The 17,687-nt window shown below is 42.7% G+C and overlaps 1 protein-coding gene across 1 annotated transcript in view; it reads left to right on the top strand.

The window, feature by feature from the left end:
• The window catches only part of cdh5 (cadherin 5), a 44,982-nt gene that overhangs the window by 12,693 nt on the left and 14,602 nt on the right, over positions 1-17,687 (top strand). Inside the window, exons 2-11 of the mRNA XM_054799199.1 lie at positions 3,545-3,787; positions 4,219-4,498; positions 4,574-4,696; positions 4,774-4,941; positions 5,427-5,605; positions 6,841-6,954; positions 7,041-7,183; positions 8,193-8,326; positions 9,226-9,335; positions 10,073-10,175. Coding sequence (XP_054655174.1) covers positions 3,548-3,787; positions 4,219-4,498; positions 4,574-4,696; positions 4,774-4,941; positions 5,427-5,605; positions 6,841-6,954; positions 7,041-7,183; positions 8,193-8,326; positions 9,226-9,335; positions 10,073-10,175 — 1,594 coding nt within the window. The 5' untranslated portion in view covers positions 3,545-3,547. The remainder of the gene's footprint in view (positions 1-3,544; positions 3,788-4,218; positions 4,499-4,573; positions 4,697-4,773; positions 4,942-5,426; positions 5,606-6,840; positions 6,955-7,040; positions 7,184-8,192; positions 8,327-9,225; positions 9,336-10,072; positions 10,176-17,687) is intronic.

The raw sequence follows: 17,687 nt of genomic DNA, 5'->3' as shown, positions 1-17,687 counted from the left end.
ACATGTGACAGTAGCATCTATTTCACTGCTTCCTGGTCACACACTCTAAACATCATGGGAATTGTAGTTCTTTTGGGTGAACATAAACTAATGTACTGTAATCTGCAATCTATTTTAAATGTGTCTTTACATAACTACACATCAACATAAATGATTAGTAGTAGCAGCTACATTACTTTAACTTTGATCATTTTTAGTTTTTGTTTCCGTTTGTGGAAAGATGTTCAACAGCTAAAAACATCATGCTTAGGTCATGCACGCAAAGTTATAAAACAAGTGTACCTGCATTGTTTTATGACTCCTTTAAATAAAAAAGTCTGTTTGGCCAGTCCTATAATTTGCCATTGTAGTTTTCTTAAAAGCAATGTTAAAATATCATCTTGTCTCCTTCTCGTGAACCTATTATCGTGTATCGTCTCATGAGCTGAGCGTATCGTGACACCCCCACTAATTAGTCTTAATTTGATTAAAGCAACCTTATTATTGAGGAGATGAAACAGCCAAGTTCTCTCTGCACACAACAAACACAGAAGTGGATTGGCTCATTAGCATGGAAGCCACCAGCACGAGGCTCGCGCCCAATTTTTCCAATCAAAAAAGCCCATATCTCGATTTTTTTACATAAAATTTCAAGTAATAATTTACAAAAACTTTTTTTTAATGTTCTAATGTTCTAATGTTTTTTTTGCTTCTAAAATTTTTCTGCAGCCCCATTCAGCCCCGCCCACAGGACAGCCAATCAGTGGAGCTCATATGATACTGATAATGGATAATGATTGTAACTGTAACAATACTAATGTTATATTTGCGTTATTTTTAAAGTTATCGTGATAAAATAATGCCCTCTATTATAACCTATCAGGGGCAAGTATGCCATAATCATGGTTCAGTACAGCTTTTACGATTTTTAAAATTAAATATAAAAACAAACTGTTTGCAGGTTTGAACAGCGTGAAAAATGATTTCATTTTCACAAAATATTGGCTGAAGTGCAGCATTGATGGTTCCAGCTTGTAGCCCTATAATGGCAGCACACTGCTTTCGTCTCCTCCACTTGTCTTGGTCCATTTACCCAATTCAATGGGAAAGCCAAGTGCTCCCAAACGAGAGATTTTAACGATGGAATAGGTTTTCAAGGTCTGGCTTCCACTTGGCACTCTCTCTAACCATGACTGCAATGTATTCGTTTACACATCGTGTGAGCGCCTTTGTACCATAAAGCAGTGGTTCTCCACTGGTGGGTTGGGACCCAAAGGTGGGTCGCAGAGTGGTTTTCAGTAGGTCGCAGTTCTTTGCCTGGGAAAAAAATATTAAAATAATGTAATGACCCAATGTCTGTGAATGCACCTCACGTTCTTGTCTGCGCTACTCACTTGCTATGCCGCCGGGAGGTGCATGTCATGTTTCTGGGCGACTGTCAAGCTTGAGTGGGAGAGGAAGGACATCGAGTGGAGACGTAATGTGCCGTCTGTCAATGATTGCTGCAGATATACAGTATGCTGGAGAAGGGCGCGCCATAAACAGACAGTGGCTTATTGTTGCAGTTCACTTTGTGTTGAAAACAGTCCTTTAAAATATAAGATTCAAGATTCAAGAGAGTTTTATTGTCATGTGCATGGTAAAACAGCAGTTATACCATGCAATGAAAATCTTATATAAGATATTGTATGCGAGAGATTTGAGCACAGAAATTCACGCAATTTGGGTCATGACTTGCCATTGAAGTGTGATGGTCCTGCAGCCAAGCCAGTTGAGAACCACTGCCATATAGAATGTTGCGTACCGAAAAATCTGATTACAAATACATGACCTATATTTGCTTTTTTGCCTATCCAACAACAACTACTACTACTACTAGCTACTTTACTTGAAGGAAATTGTTCATTATAATTCAAAACACTTTATAAAAAATGCAATCTCGTTAGACCTAAAAAAAAACGCCACCTTTCTGACATTGAGCTGTGTGCCTGAACAGAGGTGTGCGCCGCAAAAAGAGATGAATACATTTGGAGGCTAACTATTTAGCCAGCTCTAATTTAATTCAGTAAATAATTCACTGGCGGCACCTCTCTCTCACACACACACACACACACACACACACACACACACTTAATGAATATAGCAATGAAAGAACAGCGGCACAAAGCCTCCCAAACAAGACGAGGGGAAAATGAAATGGCAACAAAAGTGGTGGTGGGCGTCTTTGTTTGAGCTGATTTACCACGAGCCGCACCGAGGGGTCAGCACAGGTCGCCACAATACGAGATTAGGCCATTAGAGGGAGACGACTTTGCTGGCGGAATAATCCCTGCCTTCTAATCTCTCGTTGTCCCTGCCTGCCACTAATGGCTGCCAGACAATAAGACGCGCTAATCTGTCCACAGGGACGCACGGGAGATATCTAGTCAGAGCGCACCGAGGAAAGGAAATGTTGCCAAGATGATCTGGTGCAAAGACACAGAGGGTGATGGGGGGAGGAGAGTTTGAGAGAGGGAGACGGGGATAGTGAGGGAGACATTGAGGAGGGAATGAAGGGTAACTGATGGGGGAGAGGCAAATTGACAGGTCAAATTGGGTCACGTTAGGAAAGCTATGCATTTTACACACAACACAACCCATAAAAGCCGGTTGTGACATGCTTTCCTTTTTAAATCATGACAGAGGGGTTATTTTGGGATGTCAGTCGGTTCAGCAATTCAACCCAGAGTGATGCATGACAATATTTATGAGATTGTTTGCTACAAGCCACTAGCATGTCTTTTAAAAGTCATCTTCCCACACTTTCTTCTTCAAGTACGTTCTGTAATTTCCCTGCACAAATCTCCTGGTTTAACTCTCCCATCCATGCATTAGTGATAAGATCCAGGGTGAAAGAATCGGGGTGTAGATGCTATGAAGTCACACGTCAGGAATGTGCACTAGCAACCTGCTGCCAGATGACATCAGGTGGAAGTTGAACTTCTCCCCTAGCATGTTATCGTCCACAGCAACGATGCTTCATTGCATTTTAACGCTCGGACTTATCAGTTGTCCTTCAGACCCAAAGTCTTGTCTCTCAAGTGGGAACAAGAAACACGGATCAAACATCGGAAATGTCAAACAGCGGCTGGCTAAGTGGCCTCCATTATGGCAGACAGAGACAAGACGTGCTAAGTGGTTTTAATGTCAGCTCCGGTCTCACTCTTCCTCATCTGTATCTCGGTGGCAGCACAGCAGCGGGTCAAGACCTAAACTGGGTCAGAGCCCCATGTTTAATAAATCCCCATGTGGACATAGGAGTGAAATGCTTTCAGTGCGCTCCCATGATGACAGCCTAAACATTTCATTTGGGTCCCATGCCGAGACGCTTAAGAGTCCTGGTCCTCAAAGATAGGCGGACCTCAAGCTCAGAGGACCACTTGTAAGGGGACGGCGGGTCCTTGGCCTTCACTGTGAGTGTCTCGCCTTGGCAAAGCAAGGGGAGTCTGTGCACTGCTGATAAGTGGTTTTAATGTCTCTCATCTCCTCATCCTCACGTCTTATTCCTCCCCTCTCGCCTCCATAGATCATGGCTTTGCTTCGCCTCTGGACCATGGGGATTGTGGCCGTCGTGGCCTGGTCCATCTTGCCAGGCATTTCCGAGGAGTCGGGCCTTCCTGCAGCAGTGGGGTCGAAGAGGCAAGGAGTTGGGGACATTGTGAAGAAGGAGACCCATCCTGTCCTGTCCCGGAAAAAGAGGGAATGGATCTGGAACTCACTCTACGTGGAAGAGGAGAAACCAGCACCCAATCCCTACAAGATCGGACAGGTAAACATGTGATCAACAAAACACTTCCAAAAACATTATGGAGGGATATGCCAAGGAATTTGGATGTGTATACTAATAATTCCATGATGTCTCAGGTAATAAATGAATGGGATTATTCGGCCTTGGGGGAGGTCTGAGCTTTCACTGTTCCCTGGCATCTGTTAAGCAAGATAAGGCAAAAAGGACAAGGCCGAATTCCACCAAACTTGGTAGAAAGGTGAAATACGAACAAAGGAAGAATCCACAAAAAATTGGAGCTGATTGGTTCATTGCTTGTTAAAAAAAAAAAAAAAAAAAGGTTTTTTTTACATGGAATTTGGTGGAGGAGATTAACGATCATAGTCTGGTGTAGTATGGACCAAGACAGACCTTAAACCTAATCAATTATTTTTTTGTGGACATGTTAACACTATTCTCTTGTCTTGTTCCAGCTCAAGTCAAGTCAGCGAGTGGAGGTGAAGAGGTTTAAAATCGAAGGCGAAGGCGCAAACAGCATCTTCACCGTGGACCAGAAAGGTGACCTGTTTGTCAGCAAGTCTTTGGACCGAGAGGAAAAGAGCTCGTACCATTTGACCGCCAGGCTGTATGACGGCAACAACAAGCTCATTGAGGACTCGGGAGACTTTGTGGTCCAGGTGACAGACATCAACGACAACAGCCCCGTTTTCCCTAGAACTTACAATGGCTCCATCATGGAGAGGTCTTCAATAGGTACAGTAATGGGAAACAGCAGTACCAATTATTTAAATATGATGTACATATACATTTTTGGACTCATCTCAACAGGAACCAAGGTGATCGAAGTGAGGGCAACCGATGCCGACGACCCCACTACTGCTAACAGCGAGCTGCGCTACTCTCTGACGCCGGATGGTGACCTCTCTGCTTTTGAAATCGACAGCATCACAGGTTGACATTCAGCTCTTCTCTTGTTCTTATACCATTACAAGCCGAATTACAAGTGCTATAAATGTGTGTGTCTGTAGGTATGATCAGCTGCAAGACGAGTACTCTGGATCGTGAGACCAAGAGCCAGTACGTGGTGGTGGTCCGGGCTCAGGACATGAGGGGAATGGCATCTGGCAGCACGTCCACCACGTCTGTCACTATCACCATCAGTGACACCAATGACAACATCGCCTCCTTCACCAGACGTAAGGACTTTTCGCAAAATACTGTATAACACAATGAGACCTAAACAATGAAAACATCTGGTTATCTGTTAAATTTGATGCTGCAGCCACACTGTACACTTGTATGGTGCTCACAGTGAATGCTAAATTGCTGCTCGCTGCTTGGGAACTATTTTCCAAGCAGTATTATGACATCATGGCATGCTGCCACAAAGTAAGGTGCAAATGGATTCCACAAAGAAGAGGAAGACCACACAGTAAACAAAGCACTACAATGGAGGACATCTTTATTCTCGTGTTTGTATTGTGTGACCATTCAATGTCCACGATCAACACGCTGCACTGTCTAGCGCCACCCCTTTACACCCTACCACTGTGGATGTTACCCCAACAGTAGATTGCCAAAAAGCGGCATGATACTGCTTGGTTATTTTGCTAACCTTGGCAAATATTAGGGCAGAAAAACCTCCATAAATTATATTCTAACTTTTGGGACTGGTCCGCAGGGATTTTTGAGCTGCAGGTTCCGGAGGACCACAAGCTGAACGAGAGGATGGGGACTCTGGAGCTGGAGGACAGGGATCAGATTCAAAACAAGGAGCCCATCTTCTCCCTGCCCAATGACAACAAAATGTTCTACATTGACCTCGATCTCAACAAGGACGGCAACCTCATGCTCCGACAGGCACGTTATTTCACTTTTTTTGTGCTCTTTTAAATGAATTAGAAGTGGATTGTGTATTTTGAATCTGCCCGAGCAGCAGCAGCAGTGGTTTGATGTGGCGTTTCAGGTATTTAAGTTGTAAAAAACTCTTTTATCTGCAGTGGCTCGGGGCCCAAAAATAGCATTCGGCATCAGAGCATTACAAAACATCCAAGAGCAACGAACATAAGCATCAAGGCAGCAGACACTATTTCCCCCAAGTATGAAAATGCCCTCACATATTTGAACGTCATGTGATAATGAATATTGTGCAGCATTTCAAGTGCGTCTGCTGAGCAGAGATATTTACCGCGTCTTTGAGTCACGCTCTTCAGATAAAGTATTTAGAGACATCACACGGCAGAAAATGCATTCCCGGGAAGCAAGCGCTGCTCTGGCGTGGAATCGAACCCAATCCTCTCTCCGCTTGGCTCGCCCCCTCCGAAGCGGCGTGGCCCGTAACGCCGGCGATGGGCCGCACGCAAGTTAAGGTGTTTACTGGAGCCTCTGAAAGCCGGCGGCCCAGCATCCTTGTTAGCGGGAATAATCCAGTTAGCAGCATGTAGCCATCTACCTGCGCTGTCCGGTTCACTGATAAAACATGCTTGCTGAGCACTAAGCCGCCTTTAATACCTGCAGCAATGGCAAGGTGGGGGATTGTGCTGCCTGGCACTGTATTTTTGTGGACATGAAAGTGTAAATGAAACACAGACAGGCGATTGTATGCATGGCGTGAAACACTCTGCTTGATCAAAAAAGAGTTTGAGAGGAAGTTGAATGAGCACAGCAATCCCGCTTCCAAGAGGTGAAAAATGAGCAAAATGTATAGTTTATCCCACCTTTCTAGAAGATAATTGATTTCTTACTCCTTTTCGGACATGTTGAATTGTACAACATGTGATGTTCTTTAATGTAACTTGTTAAGCATGTCCGAAATAAACCACAGAAAAGGGTCTTCCCCAAAGTGCTCACACACTGTCCAAAAAGCCTACCTTTTGTCCATTGTCTCATTAACATGAATAGTATTCTTTAAAATACAGTATTTTACATAAAAATAGCGAATGTTGACCATGTGTTGGATAAAGAATCCTGTCCAGATGTGCTTTATGGAGGCTTGACTCCCATGTAACATGAACCCCGATAAGAAGGAGCCTTTCTACAGCTGTACTGTTGTATGTTATATACACTGACTTAATACTCTTTAACTGTTTCTTCAGGCTTTGGACTACGAGACCAGAAACAGTTACTCCTTTACCGTGCAGGTGCGAGAAAACCTACGAAACCTGCGCTTCCCTGCTGACAATGTGGCCACAGCTGTCACTACAGCACAGGTAAATGTCACACAACCAGAGACAGACCTTGACAAACCAACCGTCCAATAAACAAAAAACAACCTAAACCATCAACACACTTGCAGGTGAACATCAGGGTGTTAGATGTGGACGAGGCGCCCGTGTTTTCACAGCCCATCTACACCTTCAAGGTGCTGGAGGAACGACTTGTCAACAACATCGGCACAATCAGCGCCAGAGATCCCGACAAAGCCAACAAAAGCATCCGGTACGACGCACTACATAGAAATGATAAATACAGCAGTCTGGCTTTCTTAACAAAAACTGGGGTGCAACTGTACTGTATATTGTTTTACATTGTCAATATGTTGTAACTGACAAAAGTGAGGACTGCCCTCATGTTTCAGCAAGTATTTTTTAATAATGGTATGTCTTGTCAAGGGACAATACTATTTAAATTAATATACTTTGTAGTAGTCAGTGTATAGCTTGTATCACAGTATAGATTTACTTTCCACTGAAAATGAGTCAACACACAGCAATTATTGTCTAAATGGCTCGCAACAGAAGTCAGAAGCAATATAATTGTGTCTACCCTCCTGTCAAACATGATGGTGGCAGCGTGGGGGCCTTGCTGGCAACTGGGAGCTGCGGCTCATTGGGGGGGAAAGATGAACGCCAACATGTACTGTGAAGAGAAGCAGAAACTGCCCCGCATGAAAGTTTTCTAATATGCTAAAGATCCCAAACACACCTCCAAGATGACCAGTGCCTTGCTGAGGAAGATGAAGGTGAAGATGGAGTGGCCAAGTATATCTCCTCCAGACCCATCCTCAAGCGGAAGGAGTAAGGTGGACGAGCATAAGATGTTGAACCTCCACCAGTGATGTCATCAAGAAGGAGTGGAAGAGGATTCCAGTAACAAACTGTGCAGCCCTGGTCAATTCCATGCCCAAGAGGATTAAGGCAGAGCTAATTAACAATTGTGCTCATTAAATATTCACACTAAGGACAAACTTTGGACATGTTCACTGTGAGGTGTACTCACAATTTTGACAATAACACTTTCAGTGGATAGTAAATCTATACTGCTATACAAGCTTTACACTGACTACTCTGAAGCATATTTAAGTTTATTTCCTACAACAGTCTGTCCCTTTACAAGATTTAATAAAATCTTTGCTGAAACGTGAAGACTCGACTCACTTTTGCTGTAATTCAACATGCAGATCCTCACAAACACACACTGCAATGAAAAACACTTTCTCTGTCCTCAGATACTCCATCTTGGACAAGGACTGTCCAATCGCTATCAATCCAATCACAGGGCAGCTGTCCACCCTGAGGACTCTGGACCGTGAGCTGCAGGCCACGCACATGTTCCAAGTTAAAGCCCAAGAGGAGCCAAGCGGTGCGTCATGCACACACACACCCTCATACACACACCCTCACACACACACCATTATTATTAATCCTTTTCAAAACAATGGATCCTTACAGGCAAATGGAAGCCATGTGTGGGATAACGTGCACACAGGGAGAGAGCTGCAGAGGCCAAACACACTATTTGCTCTCTGGAACAAGCTACTCCTCTCACATGTGGTGGAAAAGCAGTATGGCATCTGTTAAGAAGGATTTTTTTTTAATGATAATGCTAACACGTTGCCAACACACCTGGCCGACCCGCAGTGAGAGCAGAGAGCAGGCGGTAAAATCACATTAGAGAAGCTCTTTGTTTGTCAGCAGCCTCCGAAGCAAACTGTGTATTTTTAGACAAGCAACCGATGGCACCCAAAGATCTATTTTAGTGTTTGTCATGATGTTTAGGGAACACAGTGGTCCCCTGAGCCTCAACCACAAGGTGTCTGCTATAGTGAACCGCACACAGCACTAAAAGCACTAAAGATAGTTGCTACATTAAATGGCAGTCAGGAGACATTAGAATGCTTTAATGTGACAAACAAACAGCTCGCAAATAGAAACCCTTTTGTCCATTGACCTTAATCAGCCAATAACAGCGAGGCGGCATGCAGACGTTTCACAGCTTTAGAACACATAGCTGACATAAGGGAAAATAAAATAAAAGAGGTAGAAAAATCAATGCGAGTGACTGAATTCCGTGCGACACGGCAGCATGGCGACGTCTTTGTGTGCGTCCTTGCTGAGCCTGACAGGATTATTTTACACCACACACACGCTTGTTTTCTTTTCACCTGGCAGCGCCATAAATGCTTGCGGGGGACTCACTTGAAAAACACCCTTTTCAAACAACACGGTGCACGGAGAGTGATTGTCCATTGCTGATTGCAGGTTTGGAGTCGTTTGTCAAAGTGAACATCGTTGTCGAGGACGTCAATGACAACAAGCCCGAACTGGCTGTGGACGAGATCTTTGTCTGTGAGAGCGACACTGCAAAGACAGTACGTTTGTAGAATCTGTTGATGGCTTTGTAAACTTTCCCCATTTGCCCCTTGGTTCGCTTTCTTTTCACACAATAAATGCAATCCAAGATAAATACCGTGGGGAAAGTACGTATTTGATCACTGCTTATTTTGTGCACTTACCCCCTTACAAAGATATGAACAGTCCAGAAGTTTTATGGTACGTTTATTCTAACAGAGAGACAGATTTTTTTTTTTTTTTAATCCAAAGAGCTGGTTAAAGTTGTCAATGGAGTTGGGAGCATAGTAACCCAGAAAAGCATTAGGAACACACTTTGCTGTAACGGACTGAGATCCTGTGGTGCCTGCAAAGACCCCTTGCTCAAAAACACACATGCACACGCACATCTGAAGTTTGACAACGAACACCTGAATGACTCAGACAAGTCTTGGGAGAATGTGATGTGGTCACGTGAGACCAAAATTGAGTTCTTTGGTATCAAGTGGACTCGATGTGTTTGGAGGCATAGAAATACTGAATATGAGCCCAACCACGCAATTTCTACTAATTCTAATTTTCCTTGACCAAAATCCTTCCTGAGATGCGTGCACCCCTGGTGAAAAAAATACAACCTCTGTGCTTAGTTTCTCCACCATGTAGAAAACAACGTTTTGCTTGGTGATCAAATACTTATTTCCCTCAGTCAAATACAAATTCTAACCTTTATTTAATGTTATTTTCTTCAGCACCAAACGTTCAATGTTTCTCCCATCAGGTGATCGGGACTCTGAGAGCCACAGATAAAGACGACCAGCCAGCCTCTTTCACCTTCAGCCTAGCCAGTCCCAGCTCCAACTTCTCCATCAGAGACTTTGGCAGTAAGTCATAGTCGTCTTCTTGTTGTTCTAAACATTGCATCGGCCTCTGCAGGCCTGCCAAACTTGAAGAAATTGGCCAGTGATATTTTTATTTATACACATATATATATATATATATATGTTTTAAATTGGGAAAAAGGCTAATTTTATATATATATATATATATATATATATTTTAAGATATTGAAATAGTTATTAGTAACAACAATTCAACTTTTTCTTGTTACATTATGCCTTTTTTGCTTTGTTGTTGTTGTTGTTTTTTGTTACATTATGCTTTTTTTTTGTTTTTTTTTGCCTTGGGCTGCACCTTAGACCCCCCTGCCTCGGGGTTGAGCACGCAACATGATGTCAGCTCTGTGAGCAACTCTCGTCGACTATGTAGCTTGTTAGCTTCCTTCTCCGCAAGTGAACAATGGTAGTTAAAGAGAGAAGGGGAGTTATTGCAGCTGGAACTAACTGATGCATTGCAACAATCATTTTTATTGCAAATGTTGATCAGAAATTACAGGAGAAGGCAAACAAGCCATATACACACAGGAAATGTAGTACAAGCTGACCAATCACAGCATTTACAGTCTCTGGTTAGATTTTTTTTGGGTGGTGCACGTCACATTCAGCACATTCGAGGGTGTGCATGGGCAGGAGCGTACGCTGGTGCCTTGACACAGGAGCATTATGCAAACTCAGCAGAATGCAACAAAATGTGTACCTGGACAACAGCGACACGTACAAGCGCATTCAAGGGTCATAATCAAACACTTGCAAATGCATACATGTTGGCAGGTCTGCCGCTGCCCCTTGTTGCTATGCAACCGCTGCGACTCCATTTTCAGCGCCGCTCTTTTTAAGTTGAAACCATTTAAACTTCTAAAACGTCCGCTTTGGTTCTGCCAAAGCTGACGAGGGATTTGGAAGCTGTCTGGTGGGGTAAGTGTTGTCTGGAGCTCACAGCAGCAAATATTGGACATAATGAGAGCAAGACTGTGCCTGTCAGTCTTGATGTAGTTGTTAAAAACAACCACAGGAATGAAGAAATGTTCTAAAAAAGACGTATGGGGACACTCTCACAGCTCACTAGGCTGAATAACTGCTTCAAAGTTGATACCAGTTAATGTAGTAGGTGCATGCAGATGAATGTTTATTATGACTTTATATTACACCTTTAACATTCAGTCATCTTTACTATTTATTGATTAGAGTAGTATAATGGAAAGAGGTGGCCTCGAATACACGTATCACTTTTACTGTAATTGATTTGAAGTCAAAATTACATCTAGGTATGTGGTGAGTGAGTGTACATCCACCGCAGTAAACAAGTGTGACGTGCACGCTGACGTTAGCGTCTGAACGCAATGCTCGGCTCCATCTTACGTCAGATCTCCAACTCAGGACACAAAAACGTCCGGATCCAAAAAGGCCTTTTGATCATCGAACAATCCCATAATAAGATGAAAGGGTAAGGAAAAGAGTTCCCAAGTGTTCTCATCAAATATTAAAGGTGTGAAAAGATGAAAGCATGAAACATTCAGGTGAAGCGTTGCTCTTTAATCCAAGTCAAAGCTGAAATAACACAGCACGTTCCAGAAAGATAAACAGGAAGGGGAAAGAAAAAGGCGGCCTCATCCATTTCCTGTGCGCTGGCGCCCGCGGGCGCTGACATGCTGAACTGATGACGGAGGGAAGACAGATGAGGACGATTTTGGAGAAAAAGATGAAAGCAGGCCGGAGGGAGGAGAGATGCGGATTAGGAGAGATGGAGCACACTAGAAGAAGAACTCTAAAGGAAGAGGGACCAGTAAAGATGGATGAACAAGAGTCATAACCAGAACCAGAATGGCCATTACTAGACCTCCGCCATGGCTTAAGTAAACACGGCAGCAGTGGCTCAGGCGGTAGAAGTCGTCAAAAAAAAACAAAAAACGAATCGATCCCAGTCACCACTCTGATGTCCATGGGCAAGACACTTCACTCACCTTTGGTGGTGGTCGGAGAAGACGTTGGCCCGAACTGGAAGCCACGTTTCCGTGGATACCCCAGGGCATCTGTGACTCCAGATGTAGGGAATGACTAATGGCTTTCACTGTGAAGCGCTTTGGGTATCTTGAAAGGCACTATATAAATCTAATCCATTGTTGTTGTTATTAAACATGCCTGGCTGATACATGACTGGCAGATGCTGTTGCACTCCACTCCTGTAGGGGGCAGTAATGTGCATTACAAAATAGATGCAAACACACAGCTTTTTTTTCCCCCCCACTGCAGCTTCTTTTGCTGGATTTGGCATGTCACTGCCCCCACTTGGCTCCAATGCAAGCAAACAGTAACAACTAAATGAAAATAAAGCTCTCAAAGCACACTTTTACAGTCATATACTGCACACTTACATTTTATATCGTCTTCTTTGACCCATGCACTTCTCTGCTACAAAGTGTAGTTAACTAAGATTCAATGCTTTTTTTTTTTTTTTTTACAAAAACATTGTGGGTTTTTTGAGTCACAGCATTATGCAAATGCAAATTTTAAAACGTATACCAATCCAGAGCATCCCAAACATGCTCGCTATCTTCAAAATTGTCGTCAATAAAATACACCTGTGTGTGCTGTCCGTAACATACGCACCTGCCCATACTATAACCCCACTGCCACCATGGGCCATTCCATCTACAACACAGGTGCATTTTACTGTATTGATGGCATTTTGAATGCACAGAGGTAAGAGCCTGAGGCCCATTGTTATGTCATTCATCCACAAGAATCACCTCATGTTGCAGCATGATAATGCACGGCCCCATGTTGCAAGGAACTGAACACATAGTCGTGATCTGTCAGCATACTCACCCGACACGTCACCCATTGAGCATGTTTGGGATGCTCTGGATGGGTGTACAGTGTTCCCTCGTTTATCGCGGGGGATAGGTTCCCAAAATAGCCCGCAATAAGTGAAATCCACAAAGTAGCCAACTTCATTTGTTAACAGTTATTATATTTTAAGGCTGTAAAACCCCTCACCGTACACTTGATACACTTTCTCAGACAGGCAATAACATTTTCTCACATTTCTCTCTTGTTTAAAACACTCTCAAAAAAGTTCAAACCTTTGTTTGAATCTTAATGATCAACCCACAGGTGGGGCACAAGAAATTATTTAATCACTCACGCGTATTGCACTCCTGTGACCATGCGTTATCATCCTGGCGCCATTCCGCTGTACTGTAGTGCTTTTGTAACCTTGTTAAATTATATTGTTGCAATACTTCACGTGTTTCAGTCCTCCTCCTTCAAACCGAAGATTCATTTACAAGCTAGCAAGCAAGCAAGCTAGCGATGACACAGGAGACCCGGCAGGGTGGTACAAAGAAGACTGACTGACAATGGTCTACAGCCAATCAGGACGCAGAAAACAATGAGCGTTGCAGACAGACGAGAGAGGGACGAGAGAGGGACGAGAGAGGGAAGAGAGAGAGAGAGAGAGAGAGAGAGAGAGAGAGAGAGAGAGAGAGAGAGAGAGACACTCAACTTCCCACAATGCAATTCTTCTTAAAGGGCCATGCTCGGCCTATAACAGCATTCATACAATATAATAAAAAAAAGCACTAAAAAAAATCTGCGAAACAGCAAATCCGCGAAAGGTGACCCGTGATAGAGCGAGGGAACACTGTACAAAGTATTTGAGGCAAATGGTGGTCACACCAGATACTGACTGGTTTTTGGACCTCTCCGGACCACCCCCAATACATTTCAACTGCACATTTTGGAATGGCCTTTTATTGCGGCCAACCTAAGGCACACCTGTGCAATAATCATACTGTTTCATCAGCATCTCATGCCACACCTGTGAGGTGGATAGATATCAATCATGAATGCTCACTAACACAGATTTGTGAACAGTATTTGAGAGGCATGTGCTTTTTATGTACAAAAACTTTTACATCTTTGAGTTCAGCTTATGAAAAATAGGGAGGGGGGGGGGGGGGGGGGACAAAAGTGTTGCATTTGTATTTTTGTTGACAGTAGGTCAATATATGCTAAGCTATTTGAACAAATCAGCAACATCTTAATATGTTATAGGTGACAAAGCAAATTAGTGTAAAATCCAAAAACATATCTTATTAATAATAAATGTAATTTATTTTTACAAGATGGTGAGAGCCAATAAAAAACAAGCTGCAGTCCGAAAATGGCCCCTGGGCGGCGCTTTGGACACCACTGTTCTAAACAGTAGAAAAAATTTATGTATATTACAGTATTTTTAAATCTATTTTTTAAATCAAATTAATTAAATGTTTTTTCAAAATGATATTTTCAATAAAAATATATATTTGAAATAATTTTAATTATTACTTTATTTTAAAATAAATGTACAGTGACATAAAAATCAAGGGGTCGAGTTGGGGTTACGTAAATGTAGTGTAGCTAATGGTAATTAAAATGTCACATCACCACCTACTGGCCTGGCATGCATATTACAGCGTTTTTAGTTGTGTATGTACATCTGTGTGGACAGGAATCGTTTTGATAGTTTAGCGTACAGCCGGAAATAAGGCTCAGTAGAATCACACGATTGGCCAAAAAGTTAAATGGTGCAAAGTATGGAGAGGTGGCGGGAAACGGACATGAGGGAGAAGAGCAACATTTTGACAAGTGCACAAAGTCACAACTTTACCACCTGAAACATCATGTGACAGCACCACTTAACACTCAGTTTACACACGCAGACGCAGCCCGAGCTGCAAAGTGAAGGCCTGTAAAATATTCATGCTGAACAAGCCCGCTTTCATCACCAGTCCCAGTCAGTGTCGCCCCAAATAACACCCCCAACCACCCCCTTCCTCACTCTCCTACAGCAGGAAAGTGACAGCCGCCGGTGTTTGGCCTTGGCGGCGACATGGAGCTCGCTGCATTAGTGGCAGACGGATGTGCTGAGACGGCGGAGACAGTGAAGAGTTGGGAGGAGAGGGGCTAATGAGATTTTGAGAGAGGGAAGAAAAGAAAGTAGAGGGGATAGCGTGACAATCCAGGGAGACAGCCAAGACGGTCTAGTCAAACAAAGACGACGCAGTTGAGAAGACTATAGGGATGAAGAAGGGGTTTGCATCTTTTATTGAGATAGTTAAGACTTCATGTGGACGCAATGTTACCGTCAATCACTGCACCAGCATGGCTTCTTCTGCACCTATAAACACCCATTTGTTTATATCTGTTCACTGAAATCCATGTAACACCTTCTTAGAAACTTTTACTCTCGCTTACTGGTCTAATAATTTAGTAGGAAATCCGAACAATACAGTTCACGATACAGTAGAACCGTTTAAGTCGACGCTGACTTATGTCAGATGCGGTTGTCTACGTAGCCAAAACCGAAATTAGCCATTGCTTGCACATTTACGTGTGACTTGGGCCAAAAACATCAGAGGAATGAGCAATAACACATTTGCACATATTTTTATACTGTTTTTTCCGTTTTTGCATTATTTCTTCCGGTGGCTATTAATCTTAAAAATAATAATAATAATAATGGGTGAATTTTGTTAGTTGATGTGGTACAATCTAGGTTAATGCTGTCAAGCTTTTATTTTGAAGCTTACTTAGCCCTGAACAGGAAGTCACTTTAATGCGGTGTAACTAGACACTAGTTATGTTGCGCTTGTTGTTTCATGCTGCTTAGCAATAATGATAAAGGTAACAATACTACAACTAAGAATGAGCCTATTGGGTTTCAAATGTTAGATAGACAAAAGCGGTCGACGTCGACTTAAGCAGGCACTTTTTAATAATAACAACAACACGGTGGAGGTAGACCTGGTCTTGCAGAGTTTGTCGACATAGACGGGTTGTTGCCATAAAAAGGGACGGACTTTATCGGGTTGCAGCAACACACTCAACCAACCAAATTGCAAGCAACTTTTGAAATTGCACACATTTGCGAAAAAAAAGTGGGAAATGTTTTTCTACAGATCTAAATGTAGGTACTGTAAATTCTGTTGTTTTTTTCAGGCTAGCTCATTATTTTTTACTAAAATGAGGTAAAATACACTAGTTTTGCCTCAAATCCCACTGCATGCTGGTGGGTACACGTTCTCTCCTGACATGATTGAATTCCACTGGGGTCAGAGGGTGAATTTAGCACTTTGGCCAATTTAATAGCCGTCTCATGCTGTCAGAAGAGCCTTGGACAAAAAAAACGTCCAAACAGCTGCCTGAACTGAGAAGGTCCACTGTTTTTGTTAAAGCAACCACAAACGCTGGCCTTTGACCTTCATGGACCATCTACGCAATTACCAACGTCATCTGACCTCTTCCATTGCTCTCCAGATGTAACTGAGAATGCATCTTCCTTATATGGAAAGAGACAATGTTTGGAAATAAGAAGAATTACAAAGCAACTGCATCAGGCAGGAGTAAATGCAAAAAGCCAAGTGCAGTATTTGTTAAAGAAGTCAGTTTACTCCTAATCCATGTTCTTCAGTCTGGACAATAATACTTACAAAAATACTTACAAAAATAACGAGTGATTGGATGATTTATGTTGAAATGTCAACACAAAAGCACAGCTCCATGTTTCTATGAGTCCAAGTAAGTTAAGAGTGAACACCAGGGTCTTTCCTGCAATTGTTGCTTTTGGAATTCCTCAAGTGATTGTACATTGTGGAAAAAGGTCTCTGAGCAGGAAGCTTTCCTGGTGGACTTTTGACGAATGGCTTAATTGTTGGAAAAGCCTGCCGTTTTATGTTGGACTATTGGTTCGGTTGTTTTCTTTTAAAAGGCCCCATGTTATACTATGTTTCACCAGTTGCAAACAAGTCTCAGAGGTCCCACGATAGCGTATTGGAAGTGTGTTTGTCCTTGCCTGTCTCCGATAAGTGTGTGTCTCCAAGAAGCTCTTTTGTGCAATTAATCCACTTTTTACGTCTACACTGTAACGCCGCACTCCCGCGTCTGTAGCTGACTGACAGATAGCTGGCAAAGCACCATGCTGCATTATAAGATGTGTAGCAAAGCCTTTTTTTTTTTTTTAAGTTGTGGGTATAGTAGACTTAGGTTTATTAGGTTTTCAGGAGGTACCCACGGGTAAAGCATTACAGTATAGCAAAAATATGTAGTTCTTATGTGAGTCAAATGGGGCAAATCAGTCTTCAGGGTAAAAAGTGTGGGCGCCATCAGCAAATCTTATTCTACACACCTTACAATAGAGAAGAGATCATTGAATTTTAAAAATGATACTTAAAAACAAGTTTTATATAATTAGCCTCAAAAGTTTTTTTTGAGGTGTGTAGCGAAGCCTGTATTTATTTTTTTTGTTTTTTTCAACTTACAAAGCTGTCCTCCGTCAAGTGTGGAAGTATATGAGGGGCAGGCTTATCTAATTTCTACAGGGTCAGCAGGAAGTATCATATCCATGAGGAAGGAAGTTTTTCCCTATATGGTGTCATGGAAAGACAAGACATATTTGAGCGCTTTTGCTCAGTGTTGCCAGCTTCGCAATTTTGTCGCTAGATCTGGTGACATATT

The sequence above is a fragment of the Dunckerocampus dactyliophorus genome, chromosome 14 (assembly GCF_027744805.1).
Source record: "Dunckerocampus dactyliophorus isolate RoL2022-P2 chromosome 14, RoL_Ddac_1.1, whole genome shotgun sequence".
NCBI classification, from domain to species: domain Eukaryota; kingdom Metazoa; phylum Chordata; class Actinopteri; order Syngnathiformes; family Syngnathidae; genus Dunckerocampus; species Dunckerocampus dactyliophorus.
The sequence above is the reverse complement of the archived record's forward strand: the minus strand, read 5'-3'. Positions and strand labels throughout refer to the sequence as shown.